At 44.2% G+C, this 19284-nt stretch overlaps 1 protein-coding gene across 1 annotated transcript in view; it reads left to right on the top strand.

Moving 5' to 3' along the window:
• LOC117505106 (serine/threonine-protein phosphatase 2A 56 kDa regulatory subunit beta isoform-like) overlaps nt 1-19284 on the top strand; it is a 92834-nt gene that overhangs the window by 35766 nt on the left and 37784 nt on the right. Inside the window, exon 2 of the mRNA XM_034164635.1 lies at nt 18055-18251. Within this exon, the coding sequence (XP_034020526.1) occupies nt 18055-18251 (197 nt within the window). The remainder of the gene's footprint in view (nt 1-18054; nt 18252-19284) is intronic.

Below are 19284 nucleotides of genomic sequence, written 5' to 3'. Positions count from 1 at the left end.
CGTGGGGGCCGGGGTCCGCCGCCGGTCTGCATGGGTCTTCGCCCTCATCCGGGCCTTCAACAAAGCAGAACGGGCGGCACGCCACACCCGACGGCACTTCCGCAGGTGGGCCTGGACCGAGGGCACACCGACCTCTCCCTCAACCACCGGGAACAATGGGGGCTGATACCCCAAACACACCTCAAAGGGGGAGAGGACGGTGGCTGATGACACTTGACTGTTGTGGGCGTACTCGATCCAGGCCAGATGAGTACTCCAGGCTGCCGGGTGCGCGGCTGTCACACAACGCAGTGTTTGCTCCATTTCTTGATTGGCCCGCTCTGCTTGCCCGTTGGTCTGGGGGTGATACCCGGATGAGAGACTGACCGTGGCCCCCAGTTCCCGGCAAAAGCTCCTCCAGACATGCGAGGAGAACTGGGGACCGCGATCGGAGACGATGTCTGATGGTATCCCATGCAGGCGGACGACGTGGTGGACCAGGAGGTCCGCTGTCTCCTGGGCTGTTGGGAGCTTCGGGAGGGCCACGAAGTGGGCCGCCTTGGAGAATCGGTCCACTATCGTGAGGATGACGGTGTTTTCCTGGGACGGCGGGAGGCCCGTGACAAAATCCAGGCTGATGTGGGACCAGGGGCGATGAGGCACGGGCAGCGGCTGTAGCAGTCCCGGAGCCTTGCGATGGTCGGCCTTGCCCCTGGCGCAGGTGGTACAGGCCTGGATATAGTCCCGGACGTCGGCCTCCAGGGACGCCCACCAGAAGCGCTGCCGGACAACTGCCACGGTTCTTCGCACCCCTGGATGACAGGAGAGCTTAGAGCCGTGACAGAAGTCCAGGACTGCAGCCCTTGCCTCTGGTGGGACGTAAAGTCTGTTCTTTGGTCCAGTCCCGGGGTCCGGGCTTCGTGCCAGGGCCTCCCGGACGGTTCTCTCTACGTCCCAGGTGAGGGTGGCCACGATAGTGGACTCCGGGATGATGGGTTCCGGTGGATCCGACAACTCCGCTTTGACCTCGTCTTCGTGTACCCGGGACAAGGCATCCGATTTCTGGTTCTTGGTCCCGGGCCGGTAGGTGATGTGGAAGTCAAAACGGCCGAAGAACAGTGACCAGCGGGCTTGCCTGGGATTCAGCCGCTTGGCGGTCCTGATATATTCCAGGTTCCGGTGGTCAGTGAAAACCGTGAATGGCACGGACGTTCCCTCCAACAGGTGTCTCCACTCTTCAAGAGCCTCTTTCACCGCAAGGAGTTCTCGGTTGCCGACGTCATAGTTCCGTTCAGCCGGGGTCAACCTGCGGGAAAAATAGGCACACGGATGAAGGACCTTATCGGTCTTCCCACTCTGGGACAGCACAGCTCCTATCCCTGAGTCCGAGGCGTCCACTTCAACCACTAACTGGCGACTAGGATCGGGCTGCACCAGAACGGGTGCAGACGAGAAGCGCCGTTTCAACTCCTTGAACGCGGCATCGCAACGATCCGACCAGGTGAAGGGGACTTTTGGTGAGGTCAGGGCTGTCAGGGGGCTAACAACCTGACTGTAGCCCTTAATGAACCTCCTGTAGAAATTCGCAAAGCCGAGGAACTGTTGCAGCTTCCTACGGCTTGTGGGTTGGGGCCAGTCTCTCACCGCCGCAACCTTGGCCGGATCAGGAGCGACGGAGTTGGGGGAGATGATGAACCCCAGGAAGGACAAAGAGGTGCGGTGAAACTCACACTTCTCGCCCTTAACAAACAGCCGGTTCTCCAATAACCGCTGCAGGACCTGACGTACATGTCGGACATGGGTCTCAGGATCCGGAGAAAAGATGAGTATGTCGTCTAAATATACGAAGACGAATCGGTGCAGGAAGTCCCGCAAGATATCATTAACCAATGCTTGGAACGTCGCGGGAGCATTTGTAAGACCGAACGGCATGACCAGGTACTCAAAATGACCTAACGGGGTGTTAAATGCCGTCTTCCACTCGTCTCCCTTCCGGATCCGAACCAGGTGATACGCATTCCTAAGATCAAGCTTGGTGAATATCTTGGCTCCATGCAGGGGCGTGAACACCGAATCCAACAAGGGTAAGGGGTATCGGTTACGAACCGTGATTTCGTTCAGCCCCCTGTAATCGATGCATGGACGTAATCCGCCATCCTTTTTCCCCACAAAAAAGAAACCCGCACCCATCGGGGAGGTGGAATTCCGGATCAACCCGGCAGCCAAAGAGTCCCGGATGTAGGTCTCCATTGATTTGCGTTCAGGTCGTGAGAGGTTGTACAGCCTACTGGACGGGAACTCAACGCCTGGAACCAAATCAATGGCACAATCATACGGGCGGTGCGGGGGAAGGGTGAGTGCCAGATCCTTGCTGAACACCTCCGCAAGGTCATGGTACTGCACCGTCACCGTCCCTAGATTGGGCGGGGCTCTGACCTCCTCCCTGGCCTGGGAACCGGGAGGAACCGAGGAACCTAAACATACCCGATGGCAGGTCTCGCTCCACTGAACCACTACCCCGGACGGCCAATCGATCCGGGGATTGTGTTTCAACATCCAGGGAAAACCTAAAATCACACGGGAGGTAGCCGGAGTCACGAAAAACTCGATTTCCTCCCGGTGATTCCCCGACACCACCAGAGTTACTGGTGGTGTCTTGTGAGTGATTGGAGGGAGTAGGGAGCCATCTAGCGCCCGTACCTGCACAGGCGAGGTAAGCGCCACCAGAGGGAACCCTATCTCCCTGGCCCATTTGCTGTCTAGCAAATTCCCTTCTGAGCCCGTGTCCACCAGTGCTGGGGCCTTCAGGGTTAAATCCTCATAAAGGATTGTAACTGGGAGTCGTGTGGCGATGTGGGTGTGTCCCACGTGAACGTCTCGGCCCACCCCTAGCCCAGTTTCTAGGGGCGGGCGCTGGTGTTTAACCTCTCGGGGCAGTTCCTTACTTGATGCTCAATCGAGCCACAAACAAAACACGCCCCGCGGGCCAGCCTCCTTTGTGTGACCGGTGCCCTAAATGTTGCCCTACTCGTGTCCATAGCTTCGTCAGCGGGGGGGCTGTAACCGCACGGAGCGCAGGGGCCGTGGAGCGTGGGGAGGGCGGAACGCGGTCGGAACCGGAAGGGAGAGGGATGACGCGTGCCTGGCCACGCCCTTCGTCTCGTTCCCGACGGCGCTCATTTAACCGATTGTCTAAACGTATAACAAGATCGATAAGCCCATCTAAATCCTGCGGTTCGTCCTTAGCCACCAGGTGCTCCTTGAGGACCAACGACAGTCCGTTTACGAAGGCGGCGCGGAGGGCAGCGCTATTCCAGCCGGACCTCGCAGCCGCGATGCGGAAGTTGACTGCATAGGCAGCTGCGCTCCGGCGCCCCTGTCTCATTGACAGCAGCACGGCTGAAGCGGTCTCTCCTCTATTAGGGTGATCGAACACCGTTCTGAGCTCCCTCACAAACCCATCATATGTCAGAAGGAGCCGTGAACTTTGCTCCCAGAGCGCTGTAGCCCAAGCGCGTGCCTCACCACGAAGCAGATTTATCACATAAGCTACTTTGCTAGCGTCAGTCGCGTACATGACGGGACGCTGTGCGAAGACGAGCGAACACTGCATAAGAAAATCCGCGCACGTCTCCACACAGCCTCCGTACGGCTCTGGGGGGCTTATGTATGCTTCAGGGGAAGGTGGGAGGGGGAGTTGGACAACCAGTGGAACGTCGCTGTTACGCACAGGTTCTACGGGAGGGAGAGCCGCAGCGGCGCCCGGAGGGCGCGCTTCCACCTGCGCGGCGAGAGCCTCCACCCTGCGGTTCAGGAGGACGTTCTGCTCGGTCATCAAATCCAACCGAGTCGTGAAAGCGGTGAGGATCCGTTGCAACTCACCGATTACCCCTCCTGCGGACGCCTCTGCGCCTTGTTCTTCCATTGGCCGTTCAACAGCCGGTTGACGCCCCTCGGGATCCATGACGCTGGCCGAGATATCCTGTTGTGAAAGTGTAGGAACACGGACCCACAACAGGGGGCGCAAATGAACAGACAATGGAGTAAGTCAAAATAACAACGCTTTACTGTTGTGAATGTGCACAACGAATACAACCAATCACGGAAATGAACAACAGTCAATTCACAAAAGTGTCGTGTGGGCAGGCTCGAAGATAGGAGACGCCTCTCCAAGGTAAGACCGGAACCACACGGCTTCCTCCGCCACAGGACCCCGGGAATACTGGAGCCGCCAAGTCCCGAACTCCCAGGTGGCCACTGCCTCCGCGTGTCGGACCTGGTACTGCTGGCGAGGAACAAAGGACAGTTAGATGGGGGCGCGTTTGCACCCAGGACTCCGAACAGCAGGGAAGTTACCTCCACCTCTCGTTGGAACAGTAATCCACAAACTAGCACAATCCAAAAAGATACACTTCGTTAGCTTCGATACGTTACCTCTCCGGTAGAAACGATATCTCGGCAATGAGGTGGAGGTGCCGTCCTGCTGATATACCCCACTGATGATTGCCGTCAGCTGTCTCAGGTGATGGGTGACAGCTGTCACCGTAGCTGCTCCCGTGAGGCGGCGGCGCCCTCTGGTGCCTGGAGCCCGCACTCCAGGCAGGGCGCCATCTGGTGGTGGTGGGCCAGCAGTACCTCCTCTTCAGCGGCCCACACAACAGAATGTGCAGATTGATTTTTTTTAATTTTTTTTTTAGGGGAAAAAAAAGTGCAACTTTAATGATCCACTTATAGTTTTTGAATGTTTCAGAGTGATTGGGCTGACAATTCTCAACACATTTCATTTGAATTTAAAGACGGGCTTTTCACTTCTTGGTCAGTGCGTTTTTCATTGTTGCAGACGAGACGTTTTTCCAGAATTCTGAACGAAAGCTTTCAGATCTAGACGTCTGACTTCATTTCAGATTCACTCAATGTGCTCTGATGTTTTGATTCATCCCTCCCTCATATTTATTTGATATAATCTGCCTGAGTGGATTAAAGTCTTTAATGAGTCTCTTTTGTTTCAGTTTAAGTCATAATTAAATGTTCAAATCAGATAAGTTACTGTCAGGTTGGGGGGGCCAGAGGGTTTATTTAATTTTATTTATTTATTTATTTATTTTTTAAGGTGACAGACCCTTTAAAAATGATGGTACCTCATAGCATGTGGACACATTATACGTGCATCATACAGAGCCTTTGAGACTTGAACATATCACAAAAAATGTGTAGCTCACTGTACAAGACAGGAAGAGACAGGTCCGTTGAAGAGCAGTAGGTGTACACAGCGCCACCAAGGGGTTGCCAGTCCATAGTACAGCTTTCCCTCCCTACTAGTTCCACTGTGTTTGCTGGTAGTAGTTTAAAAAGGTGCCCACATCCTTTCAAAGATCTCCTCATTCCCCTTCAAAACTGCGCTCAAACGCTCCATTGGCAGAATTTTGGTGGGTCTGGACTTAATCCAATGAAAAAGAATAGATCTTCTTGCCAATAGGAGAAGCTTATTCAGAAGTTTCAACTGTGTATTTGTCAACGAAAGACTTGACAAAAACAGGCTTGGGTTCATTTGTATAACATTATCAAAGATCGAGTTCAGTTCTCATGATATCTTATGACATTTTAACACCTAGGTATGTAAAGCCAGATTCAGACCACATTTATGTCTCCAAAGCATTAATTTCCCAGTGATGGCGCTTCAGATTAATTCTGTAACCTGAGAAAATGCCAAAAGTGTTTATAGTTGAGACAAGGGTCGGAATTGAGATTTCGGGCCTGGTGAAGAAAAGAATGACATAATCTGCATATAGTGCCAATTTATGAACCGTTCCACCAAGAGTCAACCCAAAGATATCACTTGCAGATCTTACAGCGTCGGCAAGTGGTTTGATAGCAAGTGAGAATAAGAAAGGGGGCCTTGTCTTGTGCCTCTTTGGAGATGGAAGGCCTCTGAAACTCAGCCATTAAGCAGCACTCTCGCCGTTGGAGCCTTATTTTTATTTTATTTTTAATGACTGTAGCAGCTGATCACAGCTGGGTCATGATGGGCATCGTTGGGCGCAGAAATGAAACAGTGATAACTGGTTCTGAGTATTTATTAATATTATAAATATGTGTGCAGACAAAAACATCTTCAGAAGTGTCTTTAGCTCGTAGTGCAGACGGATCCAACTGTTATTAGGCACCGCCGTCATTCCACAACCTTCACCCTGCCTGACACAAACTAATCTCATTATAAGGTGAAACTTCTTCACATTTTAACAACATAGTGATACATATATTTTTTTTTTAATTTGTGGGAAGCACTATGTTTAAAATGCAGGGGTGGTGGCCAATTGGTTAATGCACTTGGTTTCAGTTCAGAAGGCTCCGGGTTCAAATCCCACCCCTGTCACATTTCTCCATGTAATGTGGAGTTGCGTCAGGAAGGGCATCCGGCGTAAAACCTGTGCCAATTCACCATGCAGATCCACCTTGGATTTGCTGTGGCGACCCCGAGTGCAAACAAGGGAGCAGCCGAAGGGACTTACTAACTTACACTATGTTTAAAATGGATCAGACTTCAATTGATGAGAAATAAATATGTCAGTCATATTCACTTATCCTCATTGGTCACTTTGGGCTTCATTTTCATCCTGTGTTCTGATGATGTTCCTGCTCTTGTTGCGTAAACCCAGCAGGTGTTTATGAAAGCAGTCTCACACTCTTTTTCTTTTCAGTGGGCAGTGAATGACATAATGTGTATCAGTCCATATGATGTCTAAAATGCCCACAGGTAGATTGATAGAATCCAGAAACGAGTTCAGGGAAGTCTACGACAAAGGTGAAAGGGTCGAGATCCCAAATGAGCCCCACCAAACAACAATTAATACAATGTAAAGTAACACAATATGGTCTAATAGAGTTGAATACAGTAGCACCCAAACTGTTGGTTCTTCTGTCTAATAGAGTGAATAAACGGCACTCCTTGGGATAGGCATCTGACAGTGTATCATAATTCTTTAAGGTATAGACAAGACACCAGGTCATTTAGGTGGAGGAACAGATTTCCACTCATTCAGAATAACCCTCTTTACTGTGACCTTACAAAACATGAGGGTGTGTTGTCAAAGCCGTGAGAGAGTCATCGAAGTTGAGGAAAAGTCGAGATTTGCATCAAGACTGTCAGGGGATGCGAAACACTTATTGATTTAGAGATCATTAATAGTGGGCAAACCCTTCCTTCTCTGACCAGAGTGAAAAAATCATGTCCGTCAAACCTGGCTCAGATATAGGGGCACCAAACTGCAATTCTGAGAGGTTGAATACACCCGTAATCTGCTTTAAAGTCTTTAATGAATGACATAAACTAAAGCCCTTAAACTGATTAATGGGCAAATTTGAGTTGTAAAATAAAATTTCCATTAAGGATGCTCCAGCAAATGATACAGCCTTACAGGGCTCGATCTCATGCCAGCTGCGATAGAGATTGCTTTTCTGCCCAGCCACAGCTGGAAGGCTCAGGCATTACGAGCTCTGTAATAAGATTGAAATACAGGAAGGCCTGAACCACCCTCAGCTGAGGCCTTCTGTAAGTGCACCTTGGAAATGGAAATGGAAATGGTAGAGAGGCTTATTAGCCCAGATAAATACAGAGTCTGTATTGTCTTAAAGAATAAAGAAGTGACAAAAATGGGCTTTCGTCCTGAGAAAGATACATTTGGGGAGTACAACAGTTTTAATAGTATTTACACGCCCTATTAATCAATCATAATTTTTTAACTTGGCAATCATTTGGAAATTTAAAAAGAAGCTTTGGGTTTCTGATCATATTAATCTCCAAATATGTAAAATGTTTGCTGACGATATAATAATGTTAGAATCATGAAACTCTCTCACTGACAAATAACTCACTTGCTGTGATTAAGCTCATCTAATCACTGCACTGACATGATATTAAAAGCTGCTGGAATTAGTTTGTGTGGAGCAACCAGAGTTGAAATTGTGACAGCACGGCCATGAGGGAAATAGAAAATTCCTGATGGAAATGCTCTATTTTCTTCCTGCTATTCTCTGGTCAGAAATGGGATTAGACGGTCAAGGCAACACCTAAATGAAGATGGAATCAGTTTGAAACTAAACTTTGTGCACAGTTTTGTTGGGGGGGGGGGGGGGGTGATTTTAGTCAATTTCATACAGTAATAAACATTTGGTTCTTGTTGTATAAAAATCATTGTGATGTCTTTTTTTGTAAACAACTTCGCACTTGTCAGAAATAACACAAACATGAAATCTTTGTGCTTTCTTCAGTTTTACAACAATTCTTCAGTGCAATTTTCAGGACGTACGTATACTAGGGGAGCTATGACCACTACCTTTGCACCCCCACCCCAGGACTAAACCAAACCAACTTTTTTAGGTTCCTTAGATGACCCCAAAACACAATCAGGATGTTCCCAAAAATAAAAACTGGCCTCAAGCCAGTTATCCAAGATGGCCACCAAAATAGGGTTTTTTTACTTAAACACCAATGATTTCTGTCATTATTAAGTTTATTGTTTGTTCCTACTATGTATTTTAATGATAAGGGTCTATTGGCGGCCATTTTGGAGGCCATTTTGAATCTTAAACCCATGAATGAATTTAGTTTAGGCACAAATGAGTTTGCTGTGACCTGCACTGGTCTTCCCATTGAATCTCTGTGATATGTAAGTTGTTTATATGTTGTGTAAAGGTGTTTTTTTTTTTTTTGTTTTTTTTTTAGTGAAAAAACCCTATGTTGGTGGCCATCTTGGATAACTGGCTTGAGGCCAGTTTTTATTTTGGGGAACATCCTGATTGTGTTTTAGGATCATCTAAGGAACCCTAAAACAGTTGGTTTGGTCTAGTCCTTGGGGAGGAAGGTAATGGTCGTAGCTCCCCAAGTAGTACATGCACAATGACAAAAAAAGGTCTTTCCCATCTACTCTTGCATACTTGCATTACTTGGTTTTTATGTTGGCAAACAGTTGAAGGGGCACACTGGTATGTTTCAACCTGGGCTTCATTTTTAGATGTCTTTGCGTTCGTGGTTTGACTCAGGACAACAACAGTTTTCATCAGTGCGATACTGATGTATAATGCAAACACTGTCACAGGTTAAACGGCTACAAAATGTAATTGTACGGGGCAGATGGTAAATGGAAGAGGCTGCATTTGTGTATTTCACATCCCTCTGTTCTTTTATTCAGTCCCAACATGTCACATCCTCGTCCAATTACTCTCCATTAAAATGGATTAAAGTTCACTTTCACAGTTTGTGTACAGAAGGAGGGAGCAGGCAAGAAGGAAACGCCGGAGCCTGGGGTAAATCAGGAGAGGAGCAAGACAAGGGGGCCAAAATTAGGAGAGGTTGTGATAAGACGCAGAGCAAGGTAGGGAAAATTAAAATAGAAGGGTAGAGAATGGGAGGTTAGGTCTCCAGAAAAAGGGAGTAATGGAAGATCAGAGGGCTGAAACGCACGAAGCTGTAGCTCACAACTTATCTCAAACCTGCCAATAGACTTGTTGGTTTTTGCTGCCGAGATGCAGTCGCCTTCGCATTTTGTTTTCATCACAATGTTCGAAGGAAATGTTCTACTCTGAAACGTTTCACGCTTATATTTGTCAAGGATTTGTGTGACTTTGTCAGTCACACATTTGTCCAGTCACTGAGAAATGGCTGCGATCCAAGAACAGTTTGACCGCTTGTGACAGCTCAAACTGTAGGCTTGTACATGCAGAATGGACAGCATGAACCAGAGGATCCTCGCTTCCCGTCTGGCTGGAAGTCACTAAAGGCCCTTGGACGAGGTCCTTAATCCCTGAATAGGGAGCACCTTGCATGGCAGCACCCTGGACCTTACTGTGTGTGAGAATGGGTGAATGTGAGGCATTACTGTAAAGCACTTTGACCTTCTGATATCCAGTGGTGGGCACATGTTCGATAATCCGATAACAGATAGTTATCGAAGATAATGTTTTCATTATCGGATTATCTTTTTAGATAAATTTAAAAACCATCATCAGACTAATTATCTTCCGATGAATTACCGTCCGATAACTTTTAGACCGATAATGTACTAAACTAAGCTGAACACTGAAAAACATTTTTAAAACTGTTGAGACCTCTCTGTTAAAAGTTTCCTAATAGGCATGTTCTACCCTCTGCAAACAGAAACCACTCTATCATCTGAAAACAAAGGAGAACTGGTGACCAAAAAGAAAAAGTCATTTCCTTTAACACCATACTAATATAATCGCAATGTCACCAAGTCATCCAGAGGCATACATGTTTAACTTATGTTTCAAATTTTAACCACTCATTTTAGACAAGTTATTTAAAATTATTGTCATGTCTGAAGTTTATAAAGTGAAAATATCAGATATATGTTTTCATTTTAAAGTAATGTGCTAATTTTTAAGGTTTTGTGAGCACATGCTGTGCCAGGCAGCAATGCATTATGGGTAGCATAAGGTAATCTCAGACGTTCACGACAGGAAAAATGCATTTCAGACACTCTGTTCAGGGTCCACAGATAACAGCATTAAACTCTAGTGCCTAAAACTCTCGTGAATATATTCTCTGGGTTTATAGACGTTAGTGTATTTGCGTTTGTTAAATTGCACGCATCTTAAATGTAGCAGACACGGATTATCTGGAATTTTGTTTGACATTTTTCAAGACCGCTACTGCCATCTACTGGCCAGGAGTGTTCATGGCAGTATTAAACGTCTGGGTACATGGCTGCTCTCAAAGTGTTGGTATTGTCCATTGTCCAGGCGCTTTTTGTGTGCATATATTTGTTAACTTTGTATTCTAAAACTACGGTTAGAAGTAATTCCGACTCCTTATCGGTCCACACGAACGAGGTTGACGCCATGTTTTTAGTTTTTGTGGAAGTGACGACAAGAGAATAAGGCTCCTGATTGGATAGAATTTTAATCAGTACCGCCACCCAAAGGTTTGGCAGACTAATTACAACACATTTATACGGTTCGATGTGGATGTTTTTTTTTTTTTTTTTTAAATGACGTAGTGTGGATGAAGTTTTTCTCCAAACTGAAAGGGTAAGATATTTGGTTTTACAAATACCCGACAACGTGTGTACATGGCCTTATGTCTGTGAAAGGCACTATATAAATAAATTTACTTACTTACTTACTAATATTGAGTGCAGGGGTGGTGGCCAAGTGGTTAATGCACTTGGTTTCAGTTCGGAAGGTTCTGGGTTCAAATCCCACCCCTGCCACATTTCTCCATGTAATGTGGAGTTGCGTCAGGAAGGGCATCAGGCGTAAAACCTGTGCCAAATCAACATGCAGATCCACCTTAGATTTGCTGTGGCGACCCCGAGTGCAAACAAGGGAGCAGCTGAAGGGACTTACTTACTTACTAATATTGAGTGCACGTTTTACAACATCATAAAAGTTTTAAAACATGCAATTGCGATGACACTTCCAGGGCTCCGTAAAAATGCCTGTTTTTACAAATAAAAATGGAATATTTTACAAAAGCACATTTATCTTTAAACCAACACATGACACACGTCACATTAACGTGTTGGTTTACATAATGGATTACTGAACCAATCACTGTTTAGCACTTTTACCCGGAATGCTTTGCGGTCTGTGTTTGTTACAAAACCTCAGAATTAGTGCCTTATTCAACATTAAAAGATATATGTTATATTTTAACTTTGTACAAATGACAGAATTGACATTAATGGAGTTATTCTATCAGTATTTTCAAAAAACCATGAGTTAGTATGACTTTATTTTTCAAGACCTCCACCTGACCGGAATGTTGAAATTGATAGGGAGCTGACCTTATGGCTGTACTCAGTGCGTCTCTGTGGTGAGAGTGTTGTTGTAAACAAGAGCTTCCAGCAGGGGCAGAATGTTGAAAGAAAAATGATTATTATTAGTAAAGAGTTGATTTCGTGGGTGCTCTCAGGATTTGTCTGTGCTGCTTCCTGCAGGGGGCAGCATGGTCAAACATTCTTGTTTATTCTTTAGGTCTTTTACCGCTTTTGATGCTTTCAAAAGTGATCCTGTTAAAAATCAGTTTCAACTGTTTAGTAACTGCAAATGTCCCATAGACAACACCGGAATTTATCGGTTATCGATTATCTGTAACTTTCGATACATTTTTGGGTGGTTTATCGGTTTATCTTTATCTGTTATCGAAGTTAATTTTTTGGTTATCTGTGCCCACCACTGCTGATATCCATAGAAAATCATTATATAAATGCAGTCCATTTACTACAAAAAGGTCATTATGCATTCTATAAAAAGAAGAGACTAATTGTGTATTTTCAACCACAAATCAGCAAAGTTAAGAGAAAACTGTTTGGGGGGGAAATGCTGAGATGTAATAAAATTTGGACCAACTGTTGAAGTTTCAAAAGCACATCTCTGATCTTGAAATCCGTCCAGGCAGCATTTTCACACAGTTGCTTGGCTCTTTGCGTGCTATGAAGGTTATGTTTTTATTTGCATCATTTGGTTGTTGTTTGTTTATTAGCAAAAGCTAGATCTCTGCCAGTTGGCAGCATAGAGCCTTTTTGCTCTCACCCCACCAATGAGAACAGCAAGAATTGCTCATTAATTGGTGGAATGAATTAGTGGACAACAATATTATTACTGTTTGTAGTTGTTTTCTTGCTGCCAAGAATAGCTGGTTAGTGTTCAGTGGCATTGTTGCTGGAGTCATTGACCCCTTTTTGTTTTTTAGCAAAATGATTGAAGAATTTTTCCACCAGTTTCTATAAAACTTGGGGAAAGCTTCATTATGGCCATCAGAAGGACCCATTAAATCTGGGTGGTAATGAGGATTCCTTTGTTTGATTTAGCCTTTTTTTTTTTTTTGCTCAGTTCTGCAGGCTGAAGTGTCATCATGACATTGGAATTTCTAACTTTGACACAATCTCTTGAAAAATATTAATACTCTATCATTTTCTATACCACAATGGAAACTTGAACCAGTATACAGCAGATACAATTTTAGGTTCTTCCTGAAAGACAAATATAACTGTCATAAGCTGGGTAGGCATGACACAGAAGGAGGTTGAACACAAATGCAGACTCAAAATACTGAGGTATACGTTAAAGGCTTTATCTCAGAAATCAGGCTGGGGTTCAGTACACAGGAAGGCAGTCTGAGAAGCAGCGGTACAGGCAGGGGTCAGGCAGAGGCATAGTCAACAACAAGCACAGTTCCAAAATACCAGGAGACACAGTACATGGGCTGAGGCAGGAGCAAAGTCAAAAAACAAAGCACGGTCAAAAATGACAAGGCAAATACAGAGCAAAAACAAAGGCTGGAACGTGGACAAGAAATCACAACGAACTGGCAAGGAGTGGCGAAAGTAAGGGGCTTAAATAACAGGTGCAGTAATTAGGGAAACAAGGCACAGGTGTCAGGGAAGGTTCTGGAAGGGGTGTGTTCAGATGAGACAGAGGTGAGACAGGAGTCAAGAGAGTGCAGAAAGCCAGAGCAGACAGAATTACAATGAAGGTGAGAGAAGCTGGTGCAAGATAGTGCAGTAAGACAAATGCAAAGTGAACAGGACCTGACAAGATGGTGAACCTGACCACAGTGATCAAAATGAAACACCAACACAAAAGATGAACAAAACCCATGTCCCAATAAACAAGAAGTAAAATAAAGAAAACCCGACATGAAGAAACAAAGAATTAAACCATGAAACAAATGTAAGAACCGAAAACAGCTAAACAAGAAAATAAAGACTAAGACCAAACCAGAATGGAACTACATGGAACAATAAACAGATCATTCAACATACGACAAAAGAAAAGTAAACAGAAAATAAAACTAATGAATATACAAAGGTAGGACTGAAACTAGACACGACTAAAATAAGATAAATAGGAAATAACTGAAACAGAAAATAAAACCACTGACAAAAGTATTATACACAAGATAACACAAAATAATCAGAACCAAAGTATGACGAGACTAGATTAATAACTAAAATAACACGACCAGATAAAACCATTAGAGGACAAAACATGACTGGGCCAGACTGGGGCCGAAACCTGACAATAACAAAGATATAACATGACAAAGGCATCTGGCTTTTCTTGGCTTGGTGCATAGAATATTAGAATGATTGTTAACTATTTGCACATTTACCTCACTAAATGTATTTAAATGTTTGAAATTTGGCACATGATGCATTTAGGACATAAACACAGCATTTGCCAGCAGAAGCTAATAGGATAATTAATTTTGTTGTACCAGTCACAAAAAACAGAGCAAACGAAATAGAATTAAAAGTTTGAAAACTTTGATCCATTTGTTTAACAGAATAGCCTTACCATAGCCTAGCTGTTCTGCCTTGCTGTCTCACACAGCCTAAACAAGTGGCATTCCAAGTCCTATTTATGTTATATTTCCTTTTTTATTCATGTGGTTTTTAAGTTTGAGAACATGATTTATTAATTTCTCTTGTTCTCTAAGCTGGTAGGGTAGACTGAGTCTTTTCTGTTGCTGGACAACAGACATCATACTTGTTAATGGTCTCTAGACTGCTAAGTCATCTTGGAGTTGAAACTTTTTGCACTCTAATTGAGCATCAAATGAAGCCAGGACCACCAAACCTGGCCCACAGGCTTACTATGGGCCAATGTGGTTATACTTTTAGGATCAGAAGGGTAAATTCACAAGGCCATATGAATTTATAATATTACATGATGAATGTTTTGTACATATGCTATAAATGGTCATGAATTCAGTGATTTCACTGTTGAAAGATACATAATGCTCTCATAATAGTAAAATATGTGCTATAATAGTTAAGCTCAAGGATCAATTTAAGATTTTATACTGCTTTCTAGTTGCCGGAATGCATTTTCTCTTGGCTTTTACATTTGATCACATCTAATAAAGGCCAGTCCTTGACTAATGTGCTGTGTGCCAAAGGCAGCAGATGGTCCTGCAGTGCCCACAAGAGGTGAGGAGGTCTGGGGATCTCCAGTTGGACCCTTAACCTGTCTGTGTTTCCCACATCATGGTTAAGAAGGGTTAATGTTAATCCTCTCCCATACTGTGAGTTTTTCTATGTGCGTGCATGTGTGTATGTATGCTGTAAATCAGCCTCTCTTCTATTGTACAATTAAGGGCCTTTCACACTGAATGTGTTCAGGGCATTAAACACATCGTGCCTCGCTCTAAAACCCATTGTTTTCAATGAGAAGCATTACGTTTTTGAAAAAACCAAGCCAGCACAACACTCCGTTAGGAGCGCGCATTGCCACTTGTTGTCAGGCTGCCGCAGTCAAAGTTCAACCCAGTCCAACTTTCACCGCTGCGCGCTGTGACGTAGCTTTGCTCGTCCAATAGAAACGAGGCGTCCGGCTAAAACATGGAAGACGACGGAGTTCAGAAATGTGTGACAGAGAAACATCAGAGCTGTTAATTTATACACAGCAGTTTTCTGAAGAAAATGCTTTCAAATGTTTTTTTTTACCTCAAGATTAATGTCCGATTACTGTACAATTTGAAGTAAAAAAACAAAAAAAATTCTTACATTAGAAAACTTGTAATTAAAATAGCTGAAAGTAAAAAAAAAAGATTCTTTAGAAATCTTTATCTGTAAATTTAAACTATATCTTATCTGTTTGTTGTTTCAGATGAGGTAATTTCTTGCTTAGACCCCGTCACACGTAACATGAATGAGGCCAAATGGCATCCAAATGAAGAATCGACAAACATCCGAAAGTGTTGAGGTGCGGTCTATAAACGTTGGATAGCTGTCTCAGAGCAGTCAGCATGGCCGGGCACATTTGCGCAACTGCCTCAAATGTTTTGCACATGTGAGAAACACTTGTGGCGCACTCCAGGTGGGACACCCATCCAATGGCAGTCTGTGTGCAGCCTAAGTGCATCTCACTGCAATCGACTTATTCGTACACTGTCATAACAGCATTCAGAACAATCTGATCGCGGTCAAGGGAACCCCAAAATGGATCAGGCATGTCAAATCCTGCTGGCATGTCCTGCTTGTGCCATGTACGTGCGCCTCCACTGGATCCCCTTCAGGGAGCGCAAAGGAAATGTCGATATGCAACATGTATGTGGCGCGCATCCAACATGTGAAGTGGACATGAACATTGCGAAATCCAGCTGAAAGCACCGCCTGCCACTGCGAGTCAATGCATCATTGTGCACGTCAGGGGCTTGGCGCAATGTCCACAATGCATCTGAATGGAATGTCGCCCACATAATACACATATTATGACATATATATCATCAAACTCACAGAGCTGTTAAGCTGTTTTAATGACATAATTACGCATTTCAAAGGTGTTTTTCAACAGTTTTACAGCCCTGTCACTGTCTTTTTGAAAGCTGTAATGGTTATTGGTTACTCATGCTGTCAGTGAGGAGTGTACTCCATGTTAGCATTACGATGATAATTGTACTATATGGTAGTGGTGAGGATGTATTTATTGGACTATTTTACACATGGTGGAGAAACCTTTATTCATGTATCCTTTTAAAGCCAGTTGTACCTGAAAAATTTGAAAATGTAATACATTACTAATTATTATGCTGATGGTCACCCGATTAATGGCCACGCACACAGATCTTGTTTGGCCGGTGTCTCTGACACCACACAGCCCTGAGAGCACTGCTATTTTTTCACAATACATGAGCAAACGTCATGCTGTCAGGTACCATTGAAAGTCATGGTGCTGAAAGGCACGTCTGCATTTTAATACTGCACACAATTATTCATATAGTAACAACGAAGTCATCCTGAGAACCAACACAAAAAAAATCACAATTATTTGCAATTCTTTGTGCTCCAGTTCTTGCATCAGAATGAAGTCCTCTGACTGCTGCATTGTGTTTTTGTTTTTAAATATGACCCCATGTTGTCCATGTCGTTATAAACTTTGTAACAGTGATAACAGCACCAGTAAGTCGTCTCACGAACTGTACAGCTTTTTGCCCCCCTCTTCCATGCTCACATTGAATGTTTCATACTTTTCTTTCAAGGCTAAAGGTGAAACATCACCAAAAATAAATAAATGGATCATAAGGATGAGGAAAAATGCAGAATAACGCCGTCTCTCCCCCACAGATGTGTGGGTATGCCACGTGGTGTGTCGTGGCTCAGCAGCTGTATCTGAGCATACGCAGGAATCCAGATACGTCCACCTGTGACATATGGAACGACTGTCCAAAACAACTCTTTTTAAAGACCAAATTTAGCTAATAGCAGTGTAAATGCAACATGCAGAGACATACGACTGTGCTACTCTCAAGTTCTTTAACATGAAACATCAACTATATTTAACTATAAAAATAGATACAAACAGATTTTGCACAATGGGCCCCTTTTAATATAGAATATTGTGGATTTTCTGTTCATTTATCACTTGGGTCACAGAGGAGCAGCACATTTTGTGATCAGGCCAGACCACCTGTAGTATAGACGTGATATAATTTACTCTATATAGGATGCTGACTATATCATCAATCATCTGGTTGTCATCTATGCTTGTAATGTTTCATTTTGATGTTTATTTAATTTTAAATTACAGCCTTTTATGGTGCGTTCCACACCCCTCAAGGCTTTGAATCAATTTAAAACTCATTGTGCATCAGTAATACGTGGGTACCAGCCCTTTTCTGCACATCAGTGGAGATTGGAGTGTTTTATTTATTTATTTTTGTAGAAATGGTTTTCACATGGCAGCTGGCAGCAGGTTGTTTCATTGTGAAGAACAGATTTAGAAAATGGATCTGACAGGTAATAGGACTAAGATACAACGCAGGCCTCCAGAGGAAGGTACGTGTGTGTGTATGTGTGTGTGTGTGTGTTTGTAGCGTAATAGTCTGCTCTTCTTCCCTCATTACTTTAGACGATCTCGCCTGCAGAACAGGCGAGATCTTAAATCTGTGTATTTAAGATTACTTTTCAACACTTGTGCTTTGTCAACAAACACTACCAAGCATAAAAATGATTATGACATTTGTCTGAGTTGCATCACCTTCTTTTTTTTGTTTTATCCTTTGACCTTTTTCTCTCTCCCCTCCACCTTTCCACCACTCAACTGTTGCAGATGCCCCGGTGGCAGAGTTGCACGACCTGTTCTGTAAGAAGCTGCAGCAGTGCTGTGTGCTGTTCGATTTCCTGGACTGCGTCGCCGACCTGAAGGGAAAGGAGATCAAACGTGCGGCTCTCAATGAGCTGGTGGAGAGCGTGGCCACAAGCAGAGGTGTCCTCATAGAGCCGCTCTACCCAGAGGCAATAAAGATGGTAAGATGAGAGGAGGGGTGCAGTGATAGAACAATGGATGGACGCATGAAAGAAGTGAATGCTAAGCAAAAGGCATTGTTACTTGATGAAATAATGTTCAGGGATCAATGGCAGGATGGATGGAAAGGAGAATTAAAGCTGAAAGTCAGCATCAACATGTCAATGGCTGAATCAGTCCTCATCATGTGCAATATATGTATCTGACAAAGCAGCATTACTGTATCTACAGCAACAGCACTCTGAGTGCAAACTTAGTGCATAGACCTAACAGTCCTCTGTTTGTCCATCCTTAATGGTCCACTTCCCTAATCTATAAGCTGTAATGGCAGTGGTTGTGGTGGAGGTGTCAGAGAGGAGGATGCTGAGGAAACCCCCACCCCCTTTATGCCACACTGACGTCCTGTCAGAGCACCTTCAGCTATAGACTGAGACCACCAAGGTGCACCACAGGACGCCACTGGAGGTCTTTCCTACCAGCGTCAATCAGACTGTATAATTCCTCCCCCCTTCTGCAGGATGAAAACATAATGAACAGAGTTATTTATAGTTATTCGGTGACTCAGAGTTACGCGCAATATTGTTGAACATCTTGTGCAAATGTCTTCCAGTCATTTTGCATAAATTTGTTGTACTTACTATAATCAAAAACAACAACAACAAAAAAACATTATTTACTGTTTACTGTGTCAGTACTCTGCCAAAATAATTTCCTACAGGATTACTAGCGGAGCTACGACCACTGCCTTTGCACCCCCCACCCCCCCAGGACTAAACCAAACCAACTTTTTTAGGTTCCTTAGATGACCCCAAAACACAATCAGGATGTTCCCAAAAATAAAAACTGGCCTCAAGCCAGTTATCCAAGATTGCCGCCAAAATAGTTTTTTTTTTCTTCACTAAAACACCAATGATTTCTGTCATTATTAAGTCTATTGTTTATTCTTACTATGTATTTTAATGATAAGGGTCTATTGGCGGCCATTTTGGACACCATTTTGAAACTTAAACCCATGAATGAATTTAGTTTAGGCAC

Source organism: Thalassophryne amazonica, chromosome 23, assembly GCF_902500255.1.
Source record: "Thalassophryne amazonica chromosome 23, fThaAma1.1, whole genome shotgun sequence".
Taxonomy (NCBI): domain Eukaryota; kingdom Metazoa; phylum Chordata; class Actinopteri; order Batrachoidiformes; family Batrachoididae; genus Thalassophryne; species Thalassophryne amazonica.
Note: the sequence above shows the minus strand (reverse complement) of the source record. Positions and strands in the feature narration are given on the sequence as shown.